This window comes from Pagrus major, chromosome 13 (genome assembly GCF_040436345.1).
Source record: "Pagrus major chromosome 13, Pma_NU_1.0".
Taxonomy (NCBI): domain Eukaryota; kingdom Metazoa; phylum Chordata; class Actinopteri; order Spariformes; family Sparidae; genus Pagrus; species Pagrus major.
Window position 1 is genome coordinate 29,502,708 of NC_133227.1, and position 27,877 is coordinate 29,530,584.

The 27,877-nt window shown below is 42.0% G+C and overlaps 1 protein-coding gene across 4 annotated transcripts; it reads right to left on the minus strand.

Annotated features, from left to right (window-relative positions):
* Positions 1–27,814, minus strand: LOC141006819 (arrestin red cell). Of its 4 annotated transcripts, none has more exons than XM_073479074.1 (17): positions 27,667–27,814; positions 15,722–15,752; positions 14,925–14,985; positions 13,762–13,806; positions 13,347–13,444; positions 12,006–12,104; positions 10,365–10,424; positions 9,543–9,610; positions 8,960–9,095; positions 8,557–8,641; positions 7,214–7,286; positions 6,850–6,987; positions 6,627–6,710; positions 5,171–5,194; positions 4,754–4,830; positions 4,488–4,542; positions 1–4,250 (listed from the first exon to the last, which is right to left on the minus strand). In XM_073479074.1, exons 1-17 carry the CDS (start codon positions 27,687–27,689, stop codon positions 4,163–4,165), a joined length of 1,245 nt encoding a protein of 414 aa, XP_073335175.1. In that variant the 5' UTR covers positions 27,690–27,814; the 3' UTR covers positions 1–4,162. The 4 variants fall into 4 exon arrangements, with proteins under 4 accessions (XP_073335175.1, XP_073335174.1, XP_073335177.1 ...); XM_073479073.1 differs by having other exon boundaries at positions 1–4,253; XM_073479076.1 differs by lacking the exon at positions 5,171–5,194.
* Positions 27,815–27,877: the final 63 nt, after the last annotated feature.

Here is a 27,877-nt window from a genome sequence, read left to right on the forward strand (position 1 = left end):
ATAAAATAACAAACGTCTGCAGTTCTGTGGGTTTGTTTCGTCCAATGAAAGTGCAGTGCTCTTGTGTCGTGTGAAATGTTGATCTGTGCAGCTTATTGGGGAGAAAATTAACAGAAAACTCGTTAAGAGACAGAACTGACGGCGACGAACAAACAAACGCTAGAAAGCCCTGAACTACTTTCAGCCATCTTTGTTTTTTTTTTTTAAGAATGAACATACAGAGAAAAAGATCCAGTCGAGGAGGATAAACCCGAGCTGCTGAAGTCCTTCACATCATGTCTGAGTTTGAATGAAGACAATGGAAATAAACAATGATGATGATGATGATTCGGTAGAAGATGAGGCAGGAGGTTCATGTGGTGGTTCTGAAGGGAAACACTGGTGCTGTTTGGTTCATTTCAATCACATCTCTCATTGACTGGTTTCATTGGCTGTGGAGGTTTCATGGCACTTTTATTGTGTTTAATTTGGTCATTTATTGTCACATGGCATCGACCTTAAAGACTGAGGATAAGACTGCAGAGTGAGAGTAAGATATGTGAGGGAAATCAGCTGAAATATTAGAAATGCGTTGAGTGAAGTCAGTAACAGGAGCAGATTTACAGGATAAAGATCTCATTGTATAAGAAGTTAAGTCCTTCAGAGAAAAAAAAAATGTAATCTACGAGGTTAAAGTTGTAATTTTACGGGGAAAAAACTCAATATTCCAGGAATAAAGGCAATTTATAGAAGAATAATGTCAACACAGCGATAATTTGCGACACCAAGTCAAAGTATAATGAGAGAAAATAGATGTTTTGTTTTAAAGAGAAAAGGTTGCAATGTAACTCTACAAGAAAAGTTATCTTACGGCGATTAAGTTGACGAAAACAAACTAAAACAAAAAAAAAAAAAAGTCCGACTTGTTCAAAGTTCCCGAGACTTTCAGCACATTTCACGGCCTTCTTCACTGGATCCAGGTGGTTCAGTTTTATCAAGTATTCACAAATCCAGACTCGGGTCACATGATATCCGCCTCTCTGCCTGACAGACAGAAGTCAGGGTAGAATTAGGCAGAATTTCATGTGTAAGATTATTTTCACAAAATGATCTCAGATATTTTTTAAAGTTTTATTCTGACGATAAAGTTGTAATTTTAATGGGACCAAAGTCAGAGTTTGACGAGAATTAATTCTGACGGACACAAACAGAAAGGTCCGACTTGTTCGTTGTTCCTGAGGCCTTCAAACTCGTTTCATGGCCTTTTTTTTTTTTACTAGATTGAAATGCTCAGTTGTCATGGAGATGGCTTATTTATCATCACATAACCAAAATAATCCAAATTCGATACAGAGGTCACACGACGACGGCTTCTCTGCCTGACAGACAGCATTCGGGGCAAAAACACTCGCAGCTAAAAGACCTTAAATTTAAGCATGATTTAAGGGCAAAATTAATAATTATCACTGAATGACCTCGATATTCAATTAAAGAATTTAGTTACAGTCTGACTTTTTGGAAAAATGATAAACAAAACCACTGAATTATAATTTTAATTGGCATTTCTTTTCCCTTTTTATCGACTTACAGGAGCTTCCTTCAGTTTACTGCTGATTAACAACAACAAGTCACAAACTGAATCTGACGTCACTGAAAACTCTGCAAATTCTTTTTTTAGCCACAAAAAAAAACTAAAAAACAAAACTGGTGATTAAAAGATGTCGTCTTATTGGCAACAGTAAGATTTCAAAGGCACAATGCAGTTTACTGTGGTTCTTAGATTACAAGCTGCAGCTCGATCTCTTTAAAATGAAACACTAAATGTTCAGTAAGTGCGTTTGGGTCAATGAGGATTTAAAACAGAGAGATGATGATAAAAGACAAAAAAACAGCAGTATTTCCCTTTAACGAGCGGACGATGACAGTTTGATCGTTTTAAACCGGGTCGAGTCACAGACTGTTTCAGCTGACGGCTCTCTGTGATTGGATAAAAACTCACAGTAGAAACAGTTTTAGTTTTTTAAAGCACCTCAGAACTGAGCGAACGACGAGGTGCTGCAGAAAAAGAAGAGAAATCCAGTTTTCCTGTCAGAAACAGACGAGTGAACAGAAACCAGATGAAGGTGAAATATCTCAGTCCGAACAAGTCGAGTGACTCGAGGTCCGACTCAAGTCTAAAGTTTGATCCGAGTTTGAGAAACGATTCAAGGGTGATCAAAGTTTCTGCTCGCTTTTTGTTTTTTTTTAGCCAGCTAAAGCAACAAAGACAGTTTGGTGTTTAAAAACAGAAGAGGAAGGTGAAATCTTTCAGTCATCTTTGAAAAAAATGTTTAACTGGTTCAGTTTTATTTAATTTAACTGGCAGAAAACTTTAGCTCAAGAAATGAGGCCCAAGACGTTGTTAATTAGGTGAGTAAGAGTGAGTGGACAAAAACATGAAAACCAAAGAAACGTTCATCTAATCAGTGATCAATTAACTTCCCTGACTGAAGAACAAACCTGCAGCTAAACGAACCAGAGAGGCGTCAGGGAAACGACGCAGAAGAGGTCTGGTGAGATTCGAGACGTGTTCTGTTGGACTGAAGGCGTCAGGATTCAGATTGTGAATTCAAAATCGATCAAAACTAGATTTCAATGTGGATCATGGAGATCTCAAACAAAAAACCATCAGATTGTCCAGATCCCCTCTGTCCTCGCCTACTTGTGAAAAAAAACAACAAAAACAAACTTCAGATTTTGTCCAGAAACGCCACTAGAGGGCAGCGTTTCACTCAATATACCTGCAAACAGGACGAGTTTAAGAGTGAAAGGGTGACGTGTAAAAATCTAACAACGTTTTTACTTGTAAAACCCAAGTTTAAGAATTAAATTATATATTTTTTGAGCCGTTTCCTTCAAGATCTTCACTGGAAACATTTTCTAAAAATCCGCCTTTATTCTAGAAATATTTAAAGTTTTTACTTGTAAAATTACAACATCAGTTTTATAATATTACAACTTGTAAAGTTATGATTTTAACCTGTTTTTCTCGTAACATCTCAACTTTTTATCCTCCAAATATTCAGACGTATTTAGTGAATTTAAATATCAAACTTTTCCCCAACAGCCGTTCTTATTACTCTGTAAATGTTATACAGCTGAGTTATTTGAGGAAATTGTGGTTTTTGGTCTTTTCATAAATTTGACACAAAAACAAAACTACAGAATAACACCAGACTTTCACACCTCAGGGTTTATTTTGTTTAAATCATTTAAATTTAAAATTTAAAACCTCCTGGCTTCAGATCGCTGCAGCTTTCAGGTCGACTTTTTTTAAAGATTTAAATCTTCGTGATGTTTTCTTCACTGAACCAAACCCTCCGTATTGTTTAACTTTACAAAGATGTAAAGAGTTTTAAATGAAAGGAAACGACTCGATCACCGCTGGAACGTTTCTGAAACAGAAACAACTGAGCGAACGTGACGACAAACTTTCTACAAAATGGACGACAGCGTTCAGCGTGACGAGAGCGTGAGATAGTGGATGCTGGTGAAATCGAACTTCAGTCGCCTGCGTAAGACTGCTGTGACTGTGTGTGTGTGTGTGTGTGTGTGTGTGTGTGTCCTCCCCTTGCAGCCATGATGTAAAAATCATCTACAGTATTTACTTGAAGAAAAAATGTCGATCACCACTCAACACAGACCTCAACTGCTCGTACAAGATTATTTTTTTCTATGTTTCAAATATATATTCTGTTTGTTTCGCCGCAGAAACGGTCGACATTCAAAAAGGATTTCAAAATAAAAGAGGGCGAACGCTGCAGCTGCTGCGACTCTTCGGCTTCATACGTCATTCCTTCACGTTCCCGTCCACGCCTGATCGCCCTGACGACACAGAAACAAACAGCCCAGCCACACCGCCAACATCTGTCCTGCAGCTGCTTTACATGTTACAGTTTTTCAACCTTCAGCTAAAAGAGAAACAGAGGAGACAGATGGAGAAGACGGCGGCGAAAAATGGCGGCGGCGGCGTGACGAATGGCTGAAGCAAGAGAGGAAGAACACCACCTCCGTCCAAACATGCCCTCATCCATCCCCTCCACCGGGGAATGTAACGTGAAGTGTAGGAGTGTGTGTGTAAGTGTGTGTGTGTTTGTGTGTGTGTGGTTGTTTCGAAGCGAGCGTATGAAGGGTCGGCGAGCTCCTAGCAGTCCTCGTCTTTGTCGTCGACGACGCCTTTGAGCCGCAGGCGAGCGAAGTCCTCGAACACGAAGTCGTCGTCCTGGGAGATGCTGCTGAGAGACGAAGAGAAGAGGAGAGTTAGTACATCGAAGACATGACAACTTCCTGTTTCTGTTCCAGAAGGAAGAACATCAGATAAACAAAGGTAAACAAAGTGTTGTTTATTCTTCTCTCTCTCACTACTCTACTTCTCACCTCTCTCTCTCTCTACTCTACCTCTCTCTCTCTCTCTCTCTCTCTCTCTCCACCTGTAAAGAAAACTCCTCATCAGAAGACTTGATACTCACTTTGTGTCGAACTCTATCAAATTGGTGTCGATGGGGGGGTCCAGCTCTGGCACAGCTGTAACAGACACACACACACACGCGCACTCATTAGCATGTCACACCGTTGTTACCATGGAAACTGCTTCTTGTCTCCATGGAAATTCAGAGCATGATAAAGAAAAGACACAGACGGAAAAGGCCAGAGAGTTACATAAAGACGGATGTGTGTGTGTGTGTGTGTGTGTGTGTGTGTGTGTGTGTGTGTGTGTGTGTGTGTGTGTGGTCACCTGACTGTGGGCGGGACACCGGCGGCTCCACAGGTTTAGGATGCATTAAGATGAAGGGCAGCTCCACCGACACGTCTCTGAAACACAACAACAAACAGGAAGTCAGACCAAAAACTACAAACAGCGATTTAACACCACCCTGATGATGATTTACTGATGGAGTTAAAGAGCTAATGTACTTTATATTTGAGTTATCAAGACACAATCAGGTAAAAGATTATCTTTGTATCAAGATTTCAGTTATCAATTATCAATCATATATACAGAAAATAAAGATCTCTATTTATCCAGTTACTTTGATTTAAAAGTATTAAATGTTTTCAAACCAGTTTGAAGCAGTCTGTCTCTGGTTTAAACTGGTTCAAAGCACTGAACTGACACAGAAACAGCAGATTTGTGTTTTTCTGACACATTTACCTCTCCAACATGCCTCGCAGCAGCCTGCAGGGGGAGGAGGAGGTGAGGAGGAGGAGGAGGAGGAGGAGGGGGGAGCCACACAAAAAGCCAAAAACACAGAGGGGAGATAAAATGAAAAGCACGACACGTTCACAACCTACAGTGCAAGCTACTACAGCAACAAGCAAGCAGACGGTTTCCACGGTAACTGACACTGACTACAGGAAGTTAGAGGACGAAGCAGGAAGCCGAGGCCGAGCTGCACTAACATGGAGGACCACGGTCTGCGTCTCTTTATCTTATGCAACCAACAGCTATTTGTTTTATTGATGAGTTTTCCAGATGTTTTAACTTTGTCAATAACAGATAGTGAAAACTGTTGCCATGACATCCCAAATTTCCTGTTTTAGTTTGTCCGACCAAAACCAAACTTCATTCAGTTACTAATTAAAGACAAGCTATTAAATTAATCACCAACTTTTTTGGTAAGCGATTACTTGGTTTGAGTAATTTCTTCAGATTATTTTCCTCTCTGACAGCAAACAGAGTGTTTGTGTTGTAGAAAAAACACAACGAATCGATTAATCAAGAAAATAATCAACAATGAAAATAATCATTAGTTGCAGGCCTTCTCACATTAACATTAACATCCTTCAGTTATCTCTCATGTGCCCCCTTTTTTCCTCCTGTAACGACAAATTAATGACTCCTTTTTAATTTCGAGGCCGTGAGACACATTTATCCAATCAAATGTGATGTGGGGAACCACGGTAACCACGCCCATCATTTGACAAGACACGACTGTTAGCTCGTAGCATCGCAGCAGGAGGTGTGTTGGAGGTCTAATGTATTAATTTCTCAGGTGTTGGTGAAGGCCAGCGGTCCTCTGCACCTACAAACATCCCTCCAGCTCAATATTTACTAAGCCGACCTTCATGTGACCCAATCAAACATAAAGGATTTGATGTAAATCCCTCCTGACCGTCAGCGTCACGCAGAAACACATCACTGAAGAGAAACGCACTCGACCAAATGTAGGTTCATCTTAAACTCAGGGAGTCTGCTCAGTTGTCATGGAGATACAGATGTTCAAATTTCCCTTCCATTATTATCGTCTATTGATTATTTTCTTGATTAATCGATCAGTTGTTTAGTCAATAAAATGTTGCCAGTGTTTCATCCACAACCCACAGATACTCAGTTTACTGTCAGAGAGGAAGAAACCAGGAAATATCTAAGAAGAAGCTGAAATCAGAGAATTTGAGCTGTTTTTCTTAAAAGAATTACTGAAATCGATCGATTACCAGAACAGCTGTCGTCGCAGCTCTAAATGTGAGTGCAGCTCAGCCACAAAATGTTTAAGTAGAGTAGTAGAGTCTGACAGAAGAGCCCAAAACTAATGATGACATCTACAGGAAACAGTGAGGCTGAGAGGACAGGAAGTGATGTCAGCAGTGTGTGTGTGTGTGTGTCGTACCCTCCACGTGAGACCACCAGCTTCACTTTGACTCTGTAGGACACCAGGATCCCCAGAACCTCCTTGTTGGTGACGTCCTTCACACTGAAACATACAACAGAGCGCTGTGGTCACATGACTGCAGACACACACCTGTATAACACACCTGTACACTGTGTGTGTGTGTGTGTGTGTGTGTGTGTGTGTGTGTGTGTGTGTGTGTGTGTGTGTGAGAGAGTGTTACATGGTGGAGGAGGCCAGGTTGGTGTCTTCATGTTTGAGTTTCCCGTCCAGAGCGAGTCCTCTCTTCTCTCTGTTCTTGTCGAGCGTCGGGGTCAGAGTGTACACCTTACAGAAGGTGGAGCTGGACGACACCTGGTCACTATGGAGACGACACACTGCTGTCAATCACACTGGACAAGTAAACCCCGCCCACTCAGCACAGTGACTTATAGCCAATTTTTCTTGGTTTCTTGTTCAGTAATGTTTAATTTTGTCTTTGTTTCTAAATAATAACTTTGAGGTCAGCTAGAAGCCAAACCTAAACATCAAGTCACGTCAGGTGTTTCATGACCTCATTCGTCTGTGAAGGGAGAACTGGGACTTACTCTGCCTCCAGCTGGGCCACTGGACATTTATACTGGGCAGTACTGAACAGGCAGATGTCCGCATACTGACGCACTGCAGAGACACGAAGACGGAGAGAAGACTGTTCGCATCAAACAGCAAAATCATCAAAGTAGAAAACACATTTTGACAAATGTTTGTTTCCGTCCTCTCCTGCTGAGTTTACTGGCTGACGGAGATAAACAGCAGGTGGAGCTAATTCTCCTGTCATGAAGACTTTATCACTAAAAGAGCTCCAGTCAAAGGTCACAGGATGGAAACATGAAGGAGATCAGACATTTGTGTTGGTTTCATGTGTTAATGAGGAAGGTGACAAAAGATCATTTGTTCTCCAACTCTGTTTCCGTTCTTATCTGCAGCTAATAACTATTGTAGCACTGAAACTGACATTATTTTCATGATCTATTAATCTGAAGATTTCTTCTTTTGTCCAACCAACAGTCCAAAACACAGATTCTTGATTGACAATTATTTTGATAATCGATTAATCATTTTTATAAAGCAAAGCTGTCAATCATCGTTTGATTCCAGCTTCTTAAATGTGACAATTTACTGCTTTTCTTCGTCCTTTCTGACGGTGAATGACGACTGTTTCAGACTGTTGGTTGGACAAAAGACATTTGAAGACGTCACTTTGGGCTCTGTGAAAGCTTTTTTAAGCTCTCTTTGTTTTTTGTTACATTTTATAGACTTAACGAATAATCGTAAAAATGATCGGCAGATTAAATGATGAGAAAACAGTAAATCATTAGTTAATTAGACCCTTTCACGTTGTTAAACAAAGGTTAGAAAGGCAGAAAACAACTTCTTCTAAGTTGTTAGACCCCTCCCTTTAATTTCAAAATCAAAGCTGAGACAGCTGCACTGTATGACCACCTGATGGTCGACCGAACTTCAGGTTCTTCGTCCACTCTGACCTCGACTATCCACAGTATATCTAACAGCGTTAAGAGTTCGTAATATGAGACACGTTTAATTAATCTGTGTGTATTCACGTCTGTCTCTAGTCTGCTCAGAGAACAAGTCAAACTGTTTGATCTTTAATCTTTCTGTTGTCTATTTAGTTTTTTACCTGCCGCTTTTTCTTTTCCCTTTTCTGTGAAGCACTTTGTCACCTTGTTTAGAAAAGTGCTATAAAATAAAGTTTATTATTTATTATGACTGTTCAGACAAGCAGCCCATGTTTTAGTTTCTGTCAGCAAGAGATGAGAAAATAACAGACAGACGAAGCAGCAGAAGAAGAAGAAGAAGCAGAAGAAGAAGAGGAGGAGGAGGAGGAGGAGGAAGAGGAGGAGCAGGAGGAAGAGGAGACAGAGGAACGTACCAGAGATCTTCACTCTCTTGACGGTCTTGGTGGAGTTGTTGGTGACATGAACGTTTACGCTGATGGGCTCTCCGTGGTAATACAGCTACACACAAAGCATCATGGGAAAAGAGACATTTATTAGGTTTGATAAGAAATAAAAGGCCGTTTGATGTGTGTGATATTTAATTTCCACACACCAGTGGTGGAAAAAGGACTCAGAGTACTTTACTTGGAATAAAAGTCTTGTACTGAAGTAAAAGTACGCAAATGTTCTCAGCAGCATGTAGTTACAGTCTCCTGTGACTGATCTGACATTTAACTCAGGTACTCCACTTGTGTACATCTACGTTATCCAAACAAACATGACAAACCAGCTGTCAGGCAGGTGTGTGTGTGTGTGTGTGTGTGTGTGTGTGTGTACCTCCTTGTCCAGAGACGCCTCCAGGTGAAGGGATCTGTCAGACATCAGGAAGCTGCGGGTCGTCTCCACCATTGGCTGAGGACCAGGCTTCTCCGGAGCGTACTGAACCTTCCTGATCACCAGACGCACCGAGTTCCTGCAGACATTCAACACTTGAGTTCAACCTGGCCGACTCATCTCACACACACACACACACACACACACACACACACACACACACACACACACACACACACACACACACACACACACACACACACACACACACACACACACACACACACACACACACACACACACACACACACACACACACACACACACACACACACTGGACGCCTCATCACACACACAGGATTGAAAACAGTCCGGGCCAAAGAAAACAGCTCCTGCTCCTGACTCTAACCAGCTGTCAGCTCACATAACGGCTCTACAGAATAAAAGCCCTCATCCACCGTCTGCTGACGTACTGACAGATTTAAAACCTCGTGTTGTTCTCAATTAAGACCGGCTCATCGTAACTCTGGAACTAAAATAACTTTCGTTTCCCTCTGACGTGTTTTTCGGCGCTCTGTGAACTCACCTCTTGTGAATCTTCTCTTCTATTGTCTTGGCACAGAAAGCTCTGATCTCAAAGTCGACCCCACAGGCCTGCAGAGAGACGAGAGACGACCGACAGGTTCAACATCACCACCTGGATTCACTCAGCACGCAACACTGAAGCTGCTTACATTATATTCTTATATTTAAACCTGCTGAGACACAGAATCATGTTTTCTGTTCAGCTGCAGTTTTCACAGTTCAGCACAGACACAAAGAAACTTAATAAATCTGTTGAACGATCCTGCTCTTCAATTACTGTATTTATTTATGTTATATATCTTTTATTTCAAGATCATCTGCATAAAAAAATAAGAAATTAAACTGATTTGCTGGAAGTAGACGTCAAAAGAAGCATCGATGTGTTTGTTTCTGACTCAGCTTAATTTATGTGACATTTCAGACTAAAGTCCAGTTAATTGGGTACAGTTTGTACAACTGGGGACAAAAGCCGTGTCCCCGGTTGATAATAAGGTGATTTGTGGGTCAGCGGTTAAGGTTAGGGTTTGAGTGCGTGTGTGCATTTTTGTCGTCAATTTGCGACCTTTTCCAGTAACGGCATCATTGTCAGGAACCGTCGTCCTCACGGGGACCGAAGTCCAGTCCTAATGAGGCAAAACGTCATTTCTGACGTCCTGGTGAGAGTTCGGCTGTCCACAATGAACAGAAGTCAATGTCCTAACAAGGAAAGCTGTGGAAACTGTGTGTGTGTGTGTGTGTGTGTGTGTGTGTGTGTGTGTGTGTGTGTGCGTGCGTGCGTGCGTGCGTGCGTGTGTGTGTGTGCGTGCGTGTGTGTGTGCATTACCTTCCCAGTGTCCTCTGGGCCGGGCTGTAAAGTGACTGAACATGGGAGGTTCTGAGGAATCTGAATCACAAAAGAAAATAACACAGTGAGTTCAGTAGAGTGCATACCTCCGCCAGCAGTCCCCTTTAATTCAATCAAGCCTAATCCAACATCAAATCAAACATATTTGATAAATGTCCAATATCACAATGTTAAAGAAAGTGGATCCGTGCATTTATCCAGGCTCGCAAGAAAAGTTACTGAGGTCCGTTCTGGGCTGAGACTCATCCTGCATCCAAGTTTAGTGGAAATCTGTTCAGTAGTTTTTTTTGTAATCCTGCTGACAAACCAACGAACCAACGAACACGGGCGGAAACGGAGGTAAAAACTCGGCTCCCCTCATTTGGTCTGTAAAACGTCTGAAGAGTCAAAAAAGTGTCCCAACTGCCAAGTTAACATCTTTACTCTTATTATGTCCAAACAACAGCCGAAAACCCAAAAATGACCAACCAACGCTGCTGAAAATTAAGAAGTAATTGATGCTAATGTTTAGAGAATTCAGTCGGATGATGGACAGAAAAATATTTTTCCAGCAATTTTAATAATTCATTTGTCTTCCAAGACTTTTTCAAGATTTGCTGCTTTTCTGTTTTTATGTCATCTGAATGTTTTTGGGTCTTTTCTGAAGCGTCTCTGTGAAACTTTGATGAACATCTTTCTGGTGTTTTACTAACCGAGCAACAAAAACAACTCAATCGATAATCGATAATGACAATGAACCAAAGCCAGACCTGAAACTTCCTCCCTTTAAAGAGGAGTGCAGATAATAAGACCAAGTCCAGACCGCACAACAAAACCATGAAGCCTTTAGTTGTTTTTTTTTTTGTGAAGCTGTTGTTGGTCTTCAGTTAAAATGTCTTTTTCCCATCCTGAGCCTGAAGTGTTGTGAAAACAGCCTCATCATATCATTTACAATCAAACAGCTCCGGGAACTGAGCCGAACAACTTAAGGTGACTTTGTGCAAATTTCTGTTTCCATTTGTCAACTTCTGAAGAGCTGATTTTAATACACAGGAGGAAACAACAACACCCGACAGTCACGTGTTGTGTTATATTTGACTGCTGAACGACCGGGTTTGAATAAATGCAAAGGAGACAATCCTCTGAGCTGCGACACTTTCTGACCAAAACGTTCCAGGAACTACAGACGATACAATAATGAGACTAAGAGGATAATACGTCTTTTTAAAAAACATGACGCTCAGGCAAATTCGATCGATGATGGAAAAAAATATAATAATAATCTCTGATTTTGCCGTTTGTGTGACTGATGTACAAGTTGCATTTAATGAATGAACGAATAGACGACATGCAGACACGGAAAATAAATTAAATCATTCCTTGTTGATTCCTGCCTCCCTCCAACAAAGCATGAGCGCGACGTTGCAACATTACTTTACAACTTTATTGTCCGGCTGAGGCCGAACAATCAACACTCGACGCGAGCTCTCTTCCACATCTGCATCATGATGCATCTTATAACTGAGACGTTTCCACACCTCTGTTGTTCACACAGGTCGTCTCTCTTTAAATCACTCGACATCAATCAACAAATATCTTTCTTACACCTGGCAGCCATGTTGGAAATGAGCAGTGACTCACAGTGAAGTAGAAGGGGTGTGCATGCTGGCCGAGTTTCTTCAGCAGCCTCTCCTGCAGCCGGCTGTTGGGTTTCCTCTCCTCAGGCACCGGAGGGAAGGCCTGAGACAGAGACAGAGACAGAGACATGTTGATAACATTCAGCCTTCAGATGTCTTGTTAACTTAGCAGGTTTCCCCAAATATCAGGCTTATAAAACAAGAGAAAGACAGTTCTGATATTTAAGGAGAGGTGGAGGAAGTGTTCACAGCCTTTACTCAACTAGAAGTACAAATACCACACCGTAAAAATACTTCATTACAAGGTAAAGTCCTGTATCAAAAACATTAATAAAGTCTCATCAGTAAAGTGTCCCTGCAGGCTGCGACTGTCCTCTTCTGTCTGATGTCATTAGATTATTGTGACTTGGTCATTAATGTAAAAGCAGGATTTTACTGGTGTAGTTGTTCAGGTGGAGCTCATTCTGAACTATTCTGTATTTTCAGTCTGGATTCATCTGCTAATTGTTTTCTCCATTAATCCACTCGTCGTTTGGTGAAAATAGTGAGAAATGTGTTGACGGTCCAAACCTCAACTTTACCACAAATACATTCAAATACATTCAGAAGAAAAGCCGCCGATCTGAAACCCGCTGTGAAGCTGCAACCACACAATGATTTGTGATGTAAAAACAAAAGAAACCGTTGTCAAAATAGTTGTTAAACAACTGATTAATAAACTAATCATTTCAGCTGTACTTGGATAAAATCTTGGATGGATTCATTTAAAAGAAAAGTTCATATTTTATATTCTCGTCGTGTGTTTTGTGTTTTGTTTAAAGAAACTAACTGAAGTTGATGTGGAGTAGAAGTGTGAAGCAGCATGAAAGGAAAAGACTCATTTGAAGTACAAGTACCTCAAATCTGTACTTAAAGGGTAACTCCACCAATTTTCCACATTAAAATCTGATCAACTGCCTCCTGAGATGTCACTCAGTGGCCAGTTGCATTGTGGGTAATGTAGGCTTCAGATTTAAAGGAAGAAGAACGTGTGGAATAACAAGGTGACATTTCTGGTTCTGCTGTATCGATTCTTGTTTTTAAACTGTCCATCATGAGGCCAACAGTGCTGTAGGAGTGACATGTGAGCCTACATTACCCACAATGCAACCGCGTCACTGAGTGACATCACCAGAGACAATTCATCAGATTACATGCAGCTTCCTCTGGAGCCACAAAAGGTGTTATACTACTTTTTTTCCACATAGTAATCCCCAAGACACTTTGATGTGTACATTTGGTGGAGTTGCACTTTAAGTAGAGTAGTTGAGTAAATGTACTTAGTTACAGTGTCGTCAGCTCTCACCTGGAAGGTGGAGATGTAGAGATCCTTCCTGAACGACAGACCCAACACGTCCAGGTCCTCACGACCGTATCGAAACGCACAGGTCAGCGTGACGAAGACTAGAGTGAGGAAGAGGAGGAGGAGGAAGAAGAAGAAGAAGAAGAAGAAGAAGAAGAAGAAGAAGAAGAAGAAGAAGAAGAAGAAGAAGAAGAAGAAGAAGAAGGGGGGGAGGAGGAGAAACTGGTGAATTAATCAGCGGTTCAGAGATGTTACCAGGAATAAAAACAACAGGAAGGAATCTGTGTTTATTAAATAAAAAATGATTTTGAAATATTTCAAACACTTGGAGCCGGATCCAAAGCTGAACCGACTATCGGACCTCACTCGACCCTCTTTAATAAAAAACACTTTGATGTTCAGGAGGAAGCTGTCGTACCTTTCCGGTCCTTCAGATACTCCGGGTCGACGAGGATCACTCCATCTGTCAGCAAGAAGGAAGGAAGACAAACAGCAGAGTCATCACAAAACACAGTCCACAGAGTTTTACACACACACACACACACACACACACACACACACACACACACACACACACACACACACACACCTGCACCTGCTGAGGCTCTGACACACCTGGAGATCCTTGTGTCAGTGGACAGCTCACGTTACACAAACTCAACCCTCATAATCTAAATAGTTTTCGCGGCGCCTGACGTCTCCTGTATTTATTCAGTTTTTCCTGCAGTCAGCATCAAGTGTCAGACATAATGTGATTCAGGAGAACATTTAGTTTCATCTGATTCACTTAAAGTCCCATTTTTACATTTGCTTCGTCTCAGAATGGACGAATGAAACAGCATTAAAACACTTAGTGGGTTTTTTTTACTATTCTCAGACAGAACCTCAGGAAGTTTGTTAGGACTGTGTTTGACTCCATCTGACCTTCCCTCAGCAAATCACAGCCATTTATTATTTATTATAACATTATCTCTGGTGTAATCCTATATTTCATTAACTGAAACATGTCGACGTGTCCAAAACAGTTCAGAGAGTAAATAGAAAGATTATTAAATCATAACGGAGGACGAGAAAGACAAATATATGACCCATCGAACCCGAAAAACAGAAGTAGCTCGACTACGACCGCGAGAGGAAGACACTACGTGAGTTTCCTCGACGACTCGATGCCGAACGATGATGGTGTAATCACGTTCACTACGGAGGCCCTGAATGCTCAAACAAAACACTGAAAAGCTGAGAAACTCCACTTTACACGAGTCTTTAAAGCGTATGGATATTAGTGGTTCTGAAGTTGTTAAACATTTCAGAACAATAGCTGCGTTTAGCCGGCTGTCTGGGTCTTTGGGGGTTAAATGCAACCTGTATAAATACCACGACGATTGCAAAACAATTCCTCTAAAATGTATTTTTACTACAAAACTGTAAAAAAAAAAAAATATCAAACTCTTTTGTGAAACATTTTATGAAAATTAATTGGAAATCGTGGAAAGCAAACATTGTACTTTAATAACCTTCCTCTGGACTTTTAAACCTCTCGATTAAACATTAATATACGAACGTCCAGATGTTTCCACTCACCCACTGGGTCCACGTGGTCCAGGTGATCCACAAAGTCTCTCTTTCCCAGGTAAACTGTCACCTGCAGACCAATCACAGCGTCAATTTTTATTCAATTACTTTGATCACAACAACAGATGATGACTGAATCAGCCGGTATGAAACCAGCAGTAATGTCACAGTTAACAGTATTTTTACTGCCATCATTACATGATATTTACAGCCTGGTACTACAGATTTATATATATAGACGTATAGATGCTTTGAGGTTGAGCAGACACACAGTAAACAGAGCGAGCTGAATCATCTGACCTGATCTATATTTAGCTGCCTGACCTATTTAATCAAACGATCATAAAATAAGATTGAACTTTATTAATCCTGAAGGACATTATGGTGCCAGAGATCGCTCAAACATGAGAAGCTTCAACATAAAAAACAAACAACAGAGTAACAATATAAAGTGTGAAAGGAGTAAAGGCCGACGTCAGTGCAGAATAAAATAATAAAACAAGATACATTAAAGACGATCGATCAAATCCGACTGAAATACTACGTTAGAATAAGTATTGACAATAATATGAACACTGCACATGATATTTAAAAGTAATATTATTTTAATAGCAACTGGGTCAAATGTATGTAACTAAGTACATTCACTCAAGTACTGTGCTTAGTTTACTTGAGTATTTCCATTTTCATCATGGCATTACTACTTTTATGGAAGTAAAATATCTGAACACGGCTCTTCACATTTCTAATCTGTATTTCCTCGACCACACGATGTTGATGCAGAGTAAATAAAGGGTCTGACTCACCTTACAGTTGGGGCTCGACTTCTTGAAAACTCTGAGAAGTTTGGAAAGAGGAAGAAGACAAGAGGGAAGACACAGAAGACGCTTGTGTTAGTCATCCGTTTGTTCGGGCTCGATTCGTCTCCATCAGGAGAAAAAAAACAGTGAAGATGTTTCAACAAGTGAGAACAGTTTGTCTAAATAATCTGAGGAAATGTCTCATTTGCAAACGAGCCCACTGTTTATTTCAACACGGCAGGAAACTGAGGAGGAAGTGGTTTGAGAGGAAAAACTCACTCTATACGACCCTGGGTTATTATGGGATGTCAGCACAGAGCTTTAACGGGGACAGGTGGACGACCAGCTGCTCAGGTGGTCTTATTTGGTTAAAAACTACTCAGAACAGACAGTAAGCTACAGTTTCCTGTGTGATATTGAATCATGCGAAGCTCTGACTCAGAGACACTTTTAATAACTGTGTCTCTGCAAACGATAGAAAACCACGTAAAAAAAAACATGATGGAAAAATGACATTTCTGTCTCCTCGACGCTCCACACGTCCGATCGTTTCAGCTAACCCTAACCCATTAGAACTAGTAACTGCAATATCACCAGACTCCCTTAACAAATCGCTCAATTTAAAGAGTCGTTTCATGAGGAGAAACTTAACAAACTCTGTGAAACAGCTGCAACAAATTCTGAATCATTGTCTCCTTCTTGTAAATTCAGCATTAAATCAAAACATGAAGTTGTTTGTTTCCTTGTAAAAAGTGCGAGTTTGTATCAGCCTGTCTGCTTCTGTGTCTAAAGTGCATCTTACTTGCCAACATTTAGCAGCTGTTTCAACACACTGTTTACACTGATTTCACCATTTACCCTCAGTTTGTGCAAAAATAAATCATTTTATTTATGGTAAACATGTCAAATTTAACCTTCTTTGTCGACCATGGAGAAAGTCACCAGACTCCCTATAAAAAACACTCAATTTAGTGAGTTGTTGAGTTAGGAGAAACTTATACACTTTTCTGAAACGCTGTCTCTGACATACTCTTAATTATTTGGGCCTTCTTGTGAATTCGGCAAACATTAAACATGAAGTTATTTCTGTCTTTGTGTAAAAGTCATCATGGACGTTTGTCTTAGTCATGTATGTGTTTATTTGCATGTAGAAACGAAGTGAGATCAGATCACAGGTGTTCAGGAAGATGCATAATGATGCTGCTGAAGCTGTACGCTGGTTATCGGGTCACTCAGGACGCTCATGTTGACACCAGGTATGAATTTCTTCATATATTAAAACACAAATCAGTCAGACTTCAGTAATAATCATGATCACAGTATCGATCAGAACGTCACACAGCTCGTGTGCTCAGCTTCATTAAAGAGTTATAAAGCACGTGCAAACAGACCGCAGCCATCAAGGTTTCCAGAAATGGTGTGAAATGGTCACTTCCTGCAACCACCACAACACAAACAGGAAATAACAAATACAGCAGTTTCCTCTCCTCACATCTCCGGTTTGAATCTAACAGTTAAAGTTGTTCAGGAGAAACTCAAACATCTGAGCTCTGCTGGAACGAAGTGACGGAGCTGGAGCGTCTGAAGCTGCTTTCACTGTTTCTGCAGCCAATAAACTGTTTACAACTGCGCAGCCGCTCCAGCTGATGGCTGCTTCCTGTCACAGACGCTGATCCTTTCCACACCACCGTTATATTTAGATCACTTCAAAGCACAAATTAAAAATGATTTACAAGTTTTCTGACTCCAGTTTTGGCACTAAAGGCTTGTTTATCACGGTGGTGTTTTTAACTGCAGCTACGGCTCCAAGAAAACACATAAACACAGAAACAGTCGGTAACGAGCTGCAGAGACACTACAAATAACTCTCAGCTGTACACGAGGGGGAAAGTCCGATCTGGTTCTGATTCATTTTCATTAACGATGGATTTAGGTTATTTTCTCAATCAGTTATACTGTAAAACAAATTAAAACAGTAAGACGTGTCTATGACCATCTTTAAATGTCAAAAACCAACAGGCATTCAGATTAGTGTGACATGAAGCAGAGAAAAGCAGCCAATCATCACACCGGAGGTTTGAACCAAAGACAATCATCCACTCGTCACTTCACTGTTTCAACGTCAGTGTCAATCACTTTAAATTTTCCTCCGTCGTCTGTTTTTGTTTGTGACCACTGATGTTCATTTCTGAGCAGAGACGGTTAATCTCCAACTCTATGGTAATTTACTCAATCATGAAAACTTGATTACATTTACAACAAGAAGTAAATCCTCAGAGATTTAACCTGCAACGACTCCAAAGATCTGTTCTGATCCAACACGTGAATCTTTGCTCGTTCTTTAAGGCTTTATGTGACCAAACTGATCTTTTTTTTTGTTTTCGATTGTTGTTTGGACGAAACAATACATGTGAGGCGGTCAAGTTGGGAAGTGTGACGGGTATTAATTACAGTTAATCCAGAAGTAATTGTTAGTTGCAGCCCTAAACTTGATCAACGAGCGGAGCTGACGTCTTCCTCCTGATCACAGAAGCTAGTTTCAGTCTGAGGAGACAGTCTGACAGTCAACACCTGCTGCAGATTAACTACTGAGATCAATCAATCTTTATTTGTGTAGCTCCACTTCACAACAAAAGTTATTTTGTTTTTATTATGACACCTTCTAAATTGAGCAGGTCTAGACTTTAATTAATTCATTTACAGACACCCAACGTTTCCCCCCATTGAGCAAACACTCGGAGACAGCGGAGAGAAAAATCTGCTTTTTAACAGGCAGAAACCTCGAGCAGAACCGGACTCAATGGTGGGCGACCATCTGCCTAGACCGGGGAAATGCTTTGAACGTGTTTTGCTTAAAAAATTCCTGTGTTTTCTCCAAATGATGTCAGTAATCTGGGTTCATCCTGTGGTGGCAGAAATCTGGAAACTGATGTTCAGCAGTAAATCAGCAGTGTTTGAAGACCTGACACACAAACAGCTGCTGTGATGAAGTGAAACATTTCTAAATACTTTCATCACACAGTTCTGGTAAACTTCAATGTGTTTGTGTCAGAAGAGACGCAGACTAACTCTTCACATCCAGCCTGAGAATCTAAACAACCAGCGTCAAGATCATAATCCGACTCAACGGGACTCGAAGATCCAACTGCAGCCACTTTACACATTTACTGAACATCAGACTGAAGATTCACAGACTGGATTGACCAAACTTCAAGTGACTGACTGTTTACACTGACTCTTTACAAGAATCTAAAAACAAAAGAACATTTGCTCCACCGACACGATGCAATTATTACAAGCGAAGGTTGACACAGATACTGACAAGATATCCGATTAACGTCAGTAGCCGTTGAGAAACGATGAGAAACATGAAGCAAGTTCCTAAACCTCAAGTTCCTCCTGGTGTACCGGTGAAAAACAGACACGACTGCAATCCCTACCTGCATTTAAGAGTTTAAGGTGTTTTAAGTGGGTAAAAGTCCCTCCATTGCTGGGGATTCATTGACCGATAAACAAACAAACATATTGGTACATAGTATTGGTAGTATTGGTTTATAAATGTCAGGAAAACGTCCTTTCTGAAGCCCAAAATGAGGTCTTCAAATGTCTTGTTCTGTCAAACCAACAGTCCAAAGATTTTCAGTTTACAGTGATAAAATCTGATTAAATAGTTTAGTCAACTGACTGGTAGATCAATAAACCAATCACTTCAGCTCTAGTTGCACATTAAAATGCAATGTGAGATCAAACAGCATAAACTTGAACAGAGACTGAACTTCCTCAGACCTGAGCCGAGATGACTCAGGATCTGAACCCGTGAGAGCAGCTGAAACGTGACGCTCTGTTTTCAATCTCTGACGCTCATAACTCCTGTCTTTGAGCGTCAGATGTTTATCTCTGCAGACAACGTGAGTGTGATGTGAGGTTGGACCGGCTGCCGTGGGAATAAGCTCTGGAGGAAAACAGCCGGCTGCATGTAAACACGCTTTAACGCTCGGCTGGCTGCTTCTAAAACTTTCCAGGCGGATAAACGTGTCGGCGAGCAGCGGCTGATCCACCTGCAGCAGGTCGGTCCGCGGGGACGCCGGCTCAGACAAACAGACGGCAGAGAGTCCCGTCCCCCTGACAGCAGACTGTGATGTGATGCTTCATGCCTGGACAAGAACCCAGTGTTTTTATCTGACGGGATCATTTTAACTGCTTTATATCCAGCTGTGGACTGTGTGTGTGTGACTGTGACTTGTTTTTCCCGCAAATTAATTATTTTTGTCGTCATTCGTTCCTTTATTCTTCTGATGATTACAATAGTTTAGGTTTTAGTGGTGAGATTTGTCCCATAATGCCATAAAAGCGGTTTCATAAAGCGGCTCCAGATGCAGATGCAGATCCAGGACGGGGTGGAGAGGTCACCGCTGGATCGTTTGGTTGTTATGCTGTTTATTGTGTTTTCTTTACATGTATCCAAAGCAAAAAACAATAAAGAAGAAAAAATGCAATGTTCCCGAGGTTGGAAGAAACAAATACTTGGATTTTTTTTTTGGCACAAAAATGACAGCTTTAAAGACTAATGAGCTCTAATTGGCTGTAATCTCTGCTGTCTATAAACTTGGACAGCGTTCAGTCCTCTCTGTCCGGTTATCAGACATGAACTCATTGGACTCGTCTCGTCAACCCGTGACACCAAACCCGCAATAATCTTTGGGCTCATGGGAAACAGGACTCATGAAACACAGCTAAGAAACAAATACTGAGTAAAAGACGATATTAGACGGACTGTCCCTAAAAAAAATACAACTTTTATGGCTCTGGAGCTTCGATGTTAATCAACAGTGAATATTTGAAGCTTCGGCTGGGGGAAACAATCGTCTTTGGGTTGAATTAAAGACTTTACTTTTTAAAGATTCTGCTCTGCTACAGTACTGTTGTATATTTGATCATTTATCTTAAATAAATCCTGTTCTTAAACATGTGAAGCGAGCCACACAACAAACTGCTGAGGGACCGTATGGACACCGAGCCCCCGGGAACAGCACCGGGCTTTTGACAAAGTGGCCAAACAGTTTAATTACAACATCACGTGATGTTCTGGGGTCCAAACAATACCACTCCTTTTTTTGAGCGTCACAACCACCGTGAACTCGTTTCACTATCAGAATTTGAATCATTCAGTCCGATAACATTTGGAAAGTCTAGAAGAGAAATTATTTTATCCATGTTGAAAATAGCTTGGTCGGCGCTCCATCTCGGACACCATATCCAGAATTAGCTCAGGTTAGGTTCGATTTTTAACTTCCCTTTCGTCACAACGCTGCGTTTATACTCTGGTTAGGTTTTGGCACATAAACCACTTGGTTAGGTTTAGAAAAACATCATGGTTTGGCTTAAAATACCTGTTGTTGTCGCCACGATCACAGCTAGTTATTGTCCCGAGATATTAAAACTATCCAACGCTTTCACGCTTACAACCAGACGCTCTTTTAAGTGTAAAATGAGGGGAAATGAATGTTTGTATATCTTCTGTCAGAAGCTAAAGCCCGTCAGTTGAAATCTATATGAAATGTCAATGTTGCAGGCAGCCTGTAGACAACAGGTAGATCAAAGGACAGGAAGTGTCCTCTGCTCACAGAGGAAACCGTCTTCCCTCTGGGCCAGAGTTCATCGAGGTGATCAGAACAGCTTCGTGCTGATTCAGACGTTTCGACACCAAACTAACCTCAAAAAACAGCTATTCATTAGCCAAACAACAGACAGAGTGAACTTCACACTCTGAACACGGTGACTCAGAGAAACAGACTCTGACGCTCGCTTTATTTCAGGAGGCTGCGGTCTGGTTGACGGCACTTCCTCACGTTGGACCGGTTCCTCGCTGCACTTCCTCTGCAGCAATCATCACACTCCAGTCTGATGAGCTGCTGCCCACAAACACTTGTCACTCATCTTTCTGCTCAACATCAGCCTCGAAGTGGCTTCATTAACAGTAAGGACACGCCAACAGTTAACACATCTGATGCTCGACGAGTGGAAAAATGGAAATCCCTAAACACAACCCTCAACCCAGGCCAGAAAATACCATTTCCTCATAACATGGGTCTTATTTTGGCGGTTCTGCCCATCCTTCCTGTCCCTCCTGATGACAATTTACTCACCAGCTAACGTTCACAGACACGCAAACTTAATGAGAGTTAAACATAGCTGTGAAGTCCACCGGGCATTGCAACAGAAGCCATCAGACAGGTTTCAACAACACTAACTGAACTGCTCGTGTGCAGGAGGAAGCAAAAGATGATGTTATTGGTTTTAATCACATTAAAATCCTGCTGGTGTGCACGATGAATAAAACACTGAAGGTCAGTGAAGGTGCAGGAAGCTGCAAGTTTCTGATTCTAAATCAAGGAATCTGGAAATTGTAGATTTATCTGCTGATTATTTTCTTGTTGTTTGGTCTTTAAAATGTCAAAAAATGATGAAAAGTGTCGATCAACTCAAGACGACGTCCTCAGATGTCTCGTTTTGTCCACAAAGATATTCAGTTTACTCACAGAGGAGGAAAGAAACCAGAAAATATTCACATTTAAGAAGCTGGAGTTTTTACTTTTTTCTTTTTTTTAAAAATGACTCAAACGATTCTCAAAATAGCTGAAGATTAATTACATAGATGAAAGATAATTCGTTCAGAACATCTAGAGGAGCGTGGCCCCGTTTCCTGTGGAGGGCAAAACTAAAACATAATGGCCCAACACGGCCAGAAACAAACACCTGTTGGGGTAAGATGCAAAACGCCAGCGTCGTTTTTCTGAGCGCTCCGCCTCTTTTGTGCGGCTGTTTCGAGCTGAAAATCTCCCGACTTCTCAGAAAGGCTCTGGTGACGCCCCCGCGGCTCTTTTTCTTTTCCCGGCCTCGGCGACAATATTTATCGTAGTTTTGTCTCCTACAGATCAAGCCCACCCACATCACCCACATCCTCCTCGCTCTGAGGTCAAATAAAAAACAAACATGATAAACCACAAAGGATCGGTGTTGATCGTGCGGCGGTGGTTGTCAAGATATTGTTGTCATAGAGACGAGACACACGTGCAGTGTTTTTGAACACAGCCAGAACTGTTCTGCCCGAAAGAAACTCTATGTGGACCTCAGTTAAATGAATCTAGTCGGGTTGTGGATAATCGTGGGCCGACCCAGTCGCCCCGATGCTCAGACGATTGTGCCGTTGCCATGGTAATCAACATTAAAATCGTGCGTTGTGTCGGCTTCAGTTAACGCGGCCTCAACGTTTTGAATATTCAGACGTAGTTCTCCCTGAAGCTTAAACCACGAGTACTGTATTCAGGTTTGCCTCACTGATGACCGTCAGCTGCAGTCCCGGTCCACTTCAAGCTGATCTTAAATCTGTATCGGTGTTACGTGAACAGAACCAGACTGAAGCGGGTTCTTGTTTCAGTCCCGTCAGTCGGCCAATATTTAGTACAATGTGACGTTTGTGGTATGTTTGACATTACACAATAATATTCAGATACAATCGTGTCATTTGTCACGTAGCGTTGCATTCAGTGACAACAGCTACTTTCTTTAGTCAAAACTTAGTTAATGGCTTGAACTCTGCAGCAGAAATGATCCTCCAGGGCCTACGCTGGTATTTTGTCTTAGCGTGACGTTATTTCATGGAGTATCTCCAAACGCTGTGTCTCCCTGACATCTGTACAACCTCAGCTACAAAGGTTATATAGACAATAAACCATAATAAATGATAAAAGTAATGAAAATAAGTCATAAACTTTAAACAATATAAAAGTCTGGCGTGTTTTCTTATCAAGTTTTTCTGAATACAAAAACACAAAATATATTGTTCCACAGTGATAGAAACATAAAACAATAATAAATACACTTACATCACAACTACAAAACACAGAAGAGGACGAGGACAGAAGCCTTCAGCGCTCGGCTGTAAGAAGAATAAATGTTCTAGCTGATTTAAACAGGTTCATGTCAACAACAGTCTCCTCGGCCCGGCAGGAGGCCCGGTGTCCGGGGTCCAGTCTGCTTTCACAGGCTGAAGCTACAGTTTGGTGATTAACATCACTCAGCTAATGGCTTCAGCACTATGCGAGATTACTTCTGTCGCTGCTCTATAACATAAAACTGTTCCTGCTTGTGTTACGGCCTGAAACATCCTGTTCACACATAAAGAGATGCAACAAGATGTCACTCAATTTGAGTCGAAGCAAGAAAAACCTGGAGACGTTAAGAAAGGTTTAACTTTACGCAAATGTCCACTAACGCTGCAGAACGACTGAATCACTGGTTCTGACTGAAGCACAGAGCGGTCGTCTTCAACGAACAAGCGGTTGAATCCAGCTTCCTCCGGCTGACATGTCAGAAATAAGGCCTCTTCTCTCTCCTGTTGGTCTCCAGGAGGACATGCTTTGATTTTGTTACTCGCTCACTAATGCAATTTGCTGTTTTCAGGGTTGAAGCCAAAAAACAACAAAAAAAAAACAACCCAAAACACTGTCCTGCCTTCAGCCTGTACACAACACAGCTGCTCGCCTCTTAACAAATTGATGGTATCAGCCGTGCTCTGGTCTCTCTCTGGTTACCAGAGATGATTCTCAGATTTTACTGATAACATTTAAAGATATTCACGGGCTGCTGCTCCACAACAAACCACAGCTCACATCTTGTGGCAGCGCTCTGCCGGCTGATCCGAACAGGCCGTTCACACATAAGGACTGAGAGGGCGACAGGTTTCTGTTCAGTGTGAATGAGAACTGGTTTTTACAGTCCGGTGCCGCCCGCAGAGACTCTGAACAGTTCTGCTGCAGAGAAAACTTTAACAAACGTTCTCTGAACTCAACACGACTGACGACCCGGCGAGTCAGTCACGCTTGTTTTAATGCAGAAACTGAAGCACAGAGTTGTTTCATTACTCAGCAACATCCTGCTGATCACTGTCACCGGTCCAACACCATTGTTGTACCAAACAGTACCAACAAAGCACGTTAAGCAAAATCCATTCAGTGCTCGAGAAGAAAAAAACTACACTACAGGAAATTAACTATTTCATATTGTGTTAGCAAAGTGGCTGCGTGACAAAATAACTGGCCGATACCAGCAGAGTCAAAATAACTATGTGAAGAGGAAACGAGCTTAAACACGAGCCGAGTGGACCAAAACAAAGCCGAGCGCAGAGCCGGGCCGCGAGGTCTTTGAATAATATGCTTCATAAAAGCTCCGACTGGGCGACAGAATCAAGTATCACAATATTTTTGACCACATACGTCAATATATCGACAATATTGTGTGATGACTATTGGTATTGTTTGATAGTGACTAAGTGTGTAAAGAGAACAGTCTGGTAAATTCAGAAAATGACTTCACTTTACTGTAATGAGCCTTTAAACCAGGAAACAACACTTATGTCATATCACCATAAACAATATAACACTGATTTGTTGCCCAGCGTGTCTGTTTGTTTTTCTTCCACTGCATCAGAGTTTCCATTATTCAATAACAAGGTTTTTAAAACAGGAAAATCTGTTTCAATCTGACATTTAAATCATGAAGTCTGGTGAGAATAATCCTCGTTTTCACACCGAACTCAAGCAAAATGTCTGCGCAGTGCAGAAACACACAAAGTAAATGCAAAGTGTATTCACACGAGTAGAAACTATCCAACTTAATTACGCGATTCCCCCGACGGGGATCAATAAAGTATTTATGATTAAGAGTAAATGTGATGCACTACAGGGGGAACAGCAGAGTAATGTGCAGGACGACCGGCGAACAGAGCTGCTGAGTTTATTATTAAAAGTATTTGCATGAACGTTTCCAAGAAAATCTGCGACATGAACTAAAAACAGTCCTGTTTTCTGGGCGAGTTGACGTCGAACGACCCAGATGAGCATTTTTCACAACTTTTTGACATTTTATAAACTCAACACTTCATCGGTTAATTTTCGAAAACATCTGCAGATTAATCAGTAATGAAAATAACTGTCAGGTGCCTTTTTCTACAACTTCACAGTCCTTCCCTCAGAGGTCTGGAGGTCTGCATGTGAAGATCTGCATAAAGTGGAAGAAGTCAACTGAAGTTCAACTTTCCATCTCCGGCTGTTACGAGTTCGTTGTGTCAGGGCGACAGATAATCACCCGGGACGAAACAGTCGACGCGACGCTGTCAGCGTTCAGATAATGTATACTGGATTATCCACAGCTGATCTGTCTCAGCGTGAAGCTGCACAGTTCCTGTACGACGGCGTGTTTATACGCTGAGGGGGGATATCAGCAGTTTCTTCAACAGTCGTCACTGTTTGCATAATGTTTGTCTTTCCTCCTGCTCGTTTCCTCTCCTCCCTGTTTCCCACCTGTTTCCTAACAGGAAGTGACTGGAGCGCAGGGTGGAGAGAGGAGGGAGGCAGGAAAGTTAACACAGCGCTGGAGTAAATGTCGGCCAGAGGCCTGATCACAGATTTCAATCCGTCCATCACAGAATGATTACAGACGACGAGCGCAGCTAAAGACACAGCGTCTGCACATTTCTGCACAGAAACTGTAAAATAACCGGCCCTTTGTCTCGACAACAAACACGCAGCGTGTAAACAGCCTCGGATTAAAGCTGAGAGTCAGCAGTTTATCCTCACAGTCATCGTTTTATTAAAATCCAGTGTGCAGGAGCGAACAAAACGCTGGACGGCACCGCTGGAAAAGCACATTTTCAGCTGCAATAAACATAAAGAAAGACGAATAGACGAGGTCTGGTCGAGCTGCAGATTAACAGGAAATACAGGTTGTTTTTGTTTTTCTTTCAGATTAATTTGAACTCAGAAGTCTGAACGCAGGACCGCCGACACCATCAGGACCTGCAGACACCATCAGGACCTGCAGGTAGTCTGGATTAAGATTAAAGACACAAACCAGGAGGGAGAGCACATACACACAGCAGTGATGAGATTAACATGAGGTGTGTGGAGACAAACAGGAGCATCCTGACAGTGACGTCTGGATCTGATATATTCAACTGTGTCAAAACAGCATCTTCATCTGTCAGAAACGATCCGAGCAGCAGCGTCTCTGTTTACCTGCTCGACTCCTGAACAACATCCACATCCGAGCCGGTCCATCCGAACCGGGTCTCATCACACGGCAGACTCACACCCGTCCAAACACATTTACAGCTAATTAGCATAAGCCTGCGGAACCCACATACCCGAAATTAGCCTCGATTGGTAGCAGGCTAACCCACATAGCCCCTCAGTGTGCGCGGTCGCACCAGACTCCATTCGGAAATATTTAAATTTTAAACGTTCCTCGTGTATTTAGCAAGATAAAACTCAACGCCACATATTTTATGAATAACTTAAGTCTTCCGGCAAAATCGGCATTGATACCATCCACCAAGCAGAACTTTAATTCAATAAACTCCTGCATTTTACTATGGATTTCCACTGGTCGATACCGCCCACCACGGCCGTATTTTGCTGGAGAGGCACCGTGGGAATTCCTGCCTTCAGCACTAAAATGCATTTTATATTTAAACAAATGCGGTTGCATTTAATCCGAGTGCAGTGCATTGAACAGCAGGTCTCACTGATCTCTCTGTCGTTTCGATCTTCACGAGAGAGGCACATTAGCAAGACATCTAGATTTGACAGATTTCTGATCGGAGGCTGGTCCGCTGGAGACGTACCGCGGTTAGCTAACCCCACCCTGCTGTGCTAACTTCGCCTCCCGTGAACGAGGTCATCCGACCAGAGGTTCAAACGCGACCCGGGGAGGCCGCTCGCTCATCTCCGTGTCGGGTTTTTCCTCACAAAGCGGGTAAATCTCCGCAGCCCGGGCGGAGAAAAAGCCTCCCCCCCCCCCGCCCGGGAACAGCGGCGGCTCGGCTAGCGTTAGCAAAGTGCGTGAGAGCGGATGCTAACTAGCCGTTAGCCCGTGTAGCCCCGCCGTCCTACCTGGTGCCCGCCTTGTCCCCCATCTCCTCGGCAGGCGGACGGCAGCGAGATCCCGACAAAATGAGCCCGGAATCGGCGGAGACTCGACTTTTATAGAAGACGTGTGTTTTCCTTCAGGAGGCTCCGCTCACCCGTCCGTCCACATCGGCGCACGGCTAAACTAGTTAGTATGCTAATTTAATGTAGCGCCGCCTCGGCTGCTCCGGCTTCC

Coding starts and splice junctions, on each gene's coding strand:
- LOC141006819 (XM_073479073.1), bottom strand. CDS start 27,689: ATGGGGGACAAGGCGGGCACCAG. Junction 14,986..15,721: donor AGTCGAGCCCCAACTGTAAG/GTGAGTCAGACC, acceptor ATTGGTCTGCAG/GTGACAGTTTACCTGGGAAA. Junction 12,105..13,346: donor TCTACATCTCCACCTTCCAG/GTGAGAGCTGAC, acceptor TCTCTGTCTCAG/GCCTTCCCTCCGGTGCCTGA.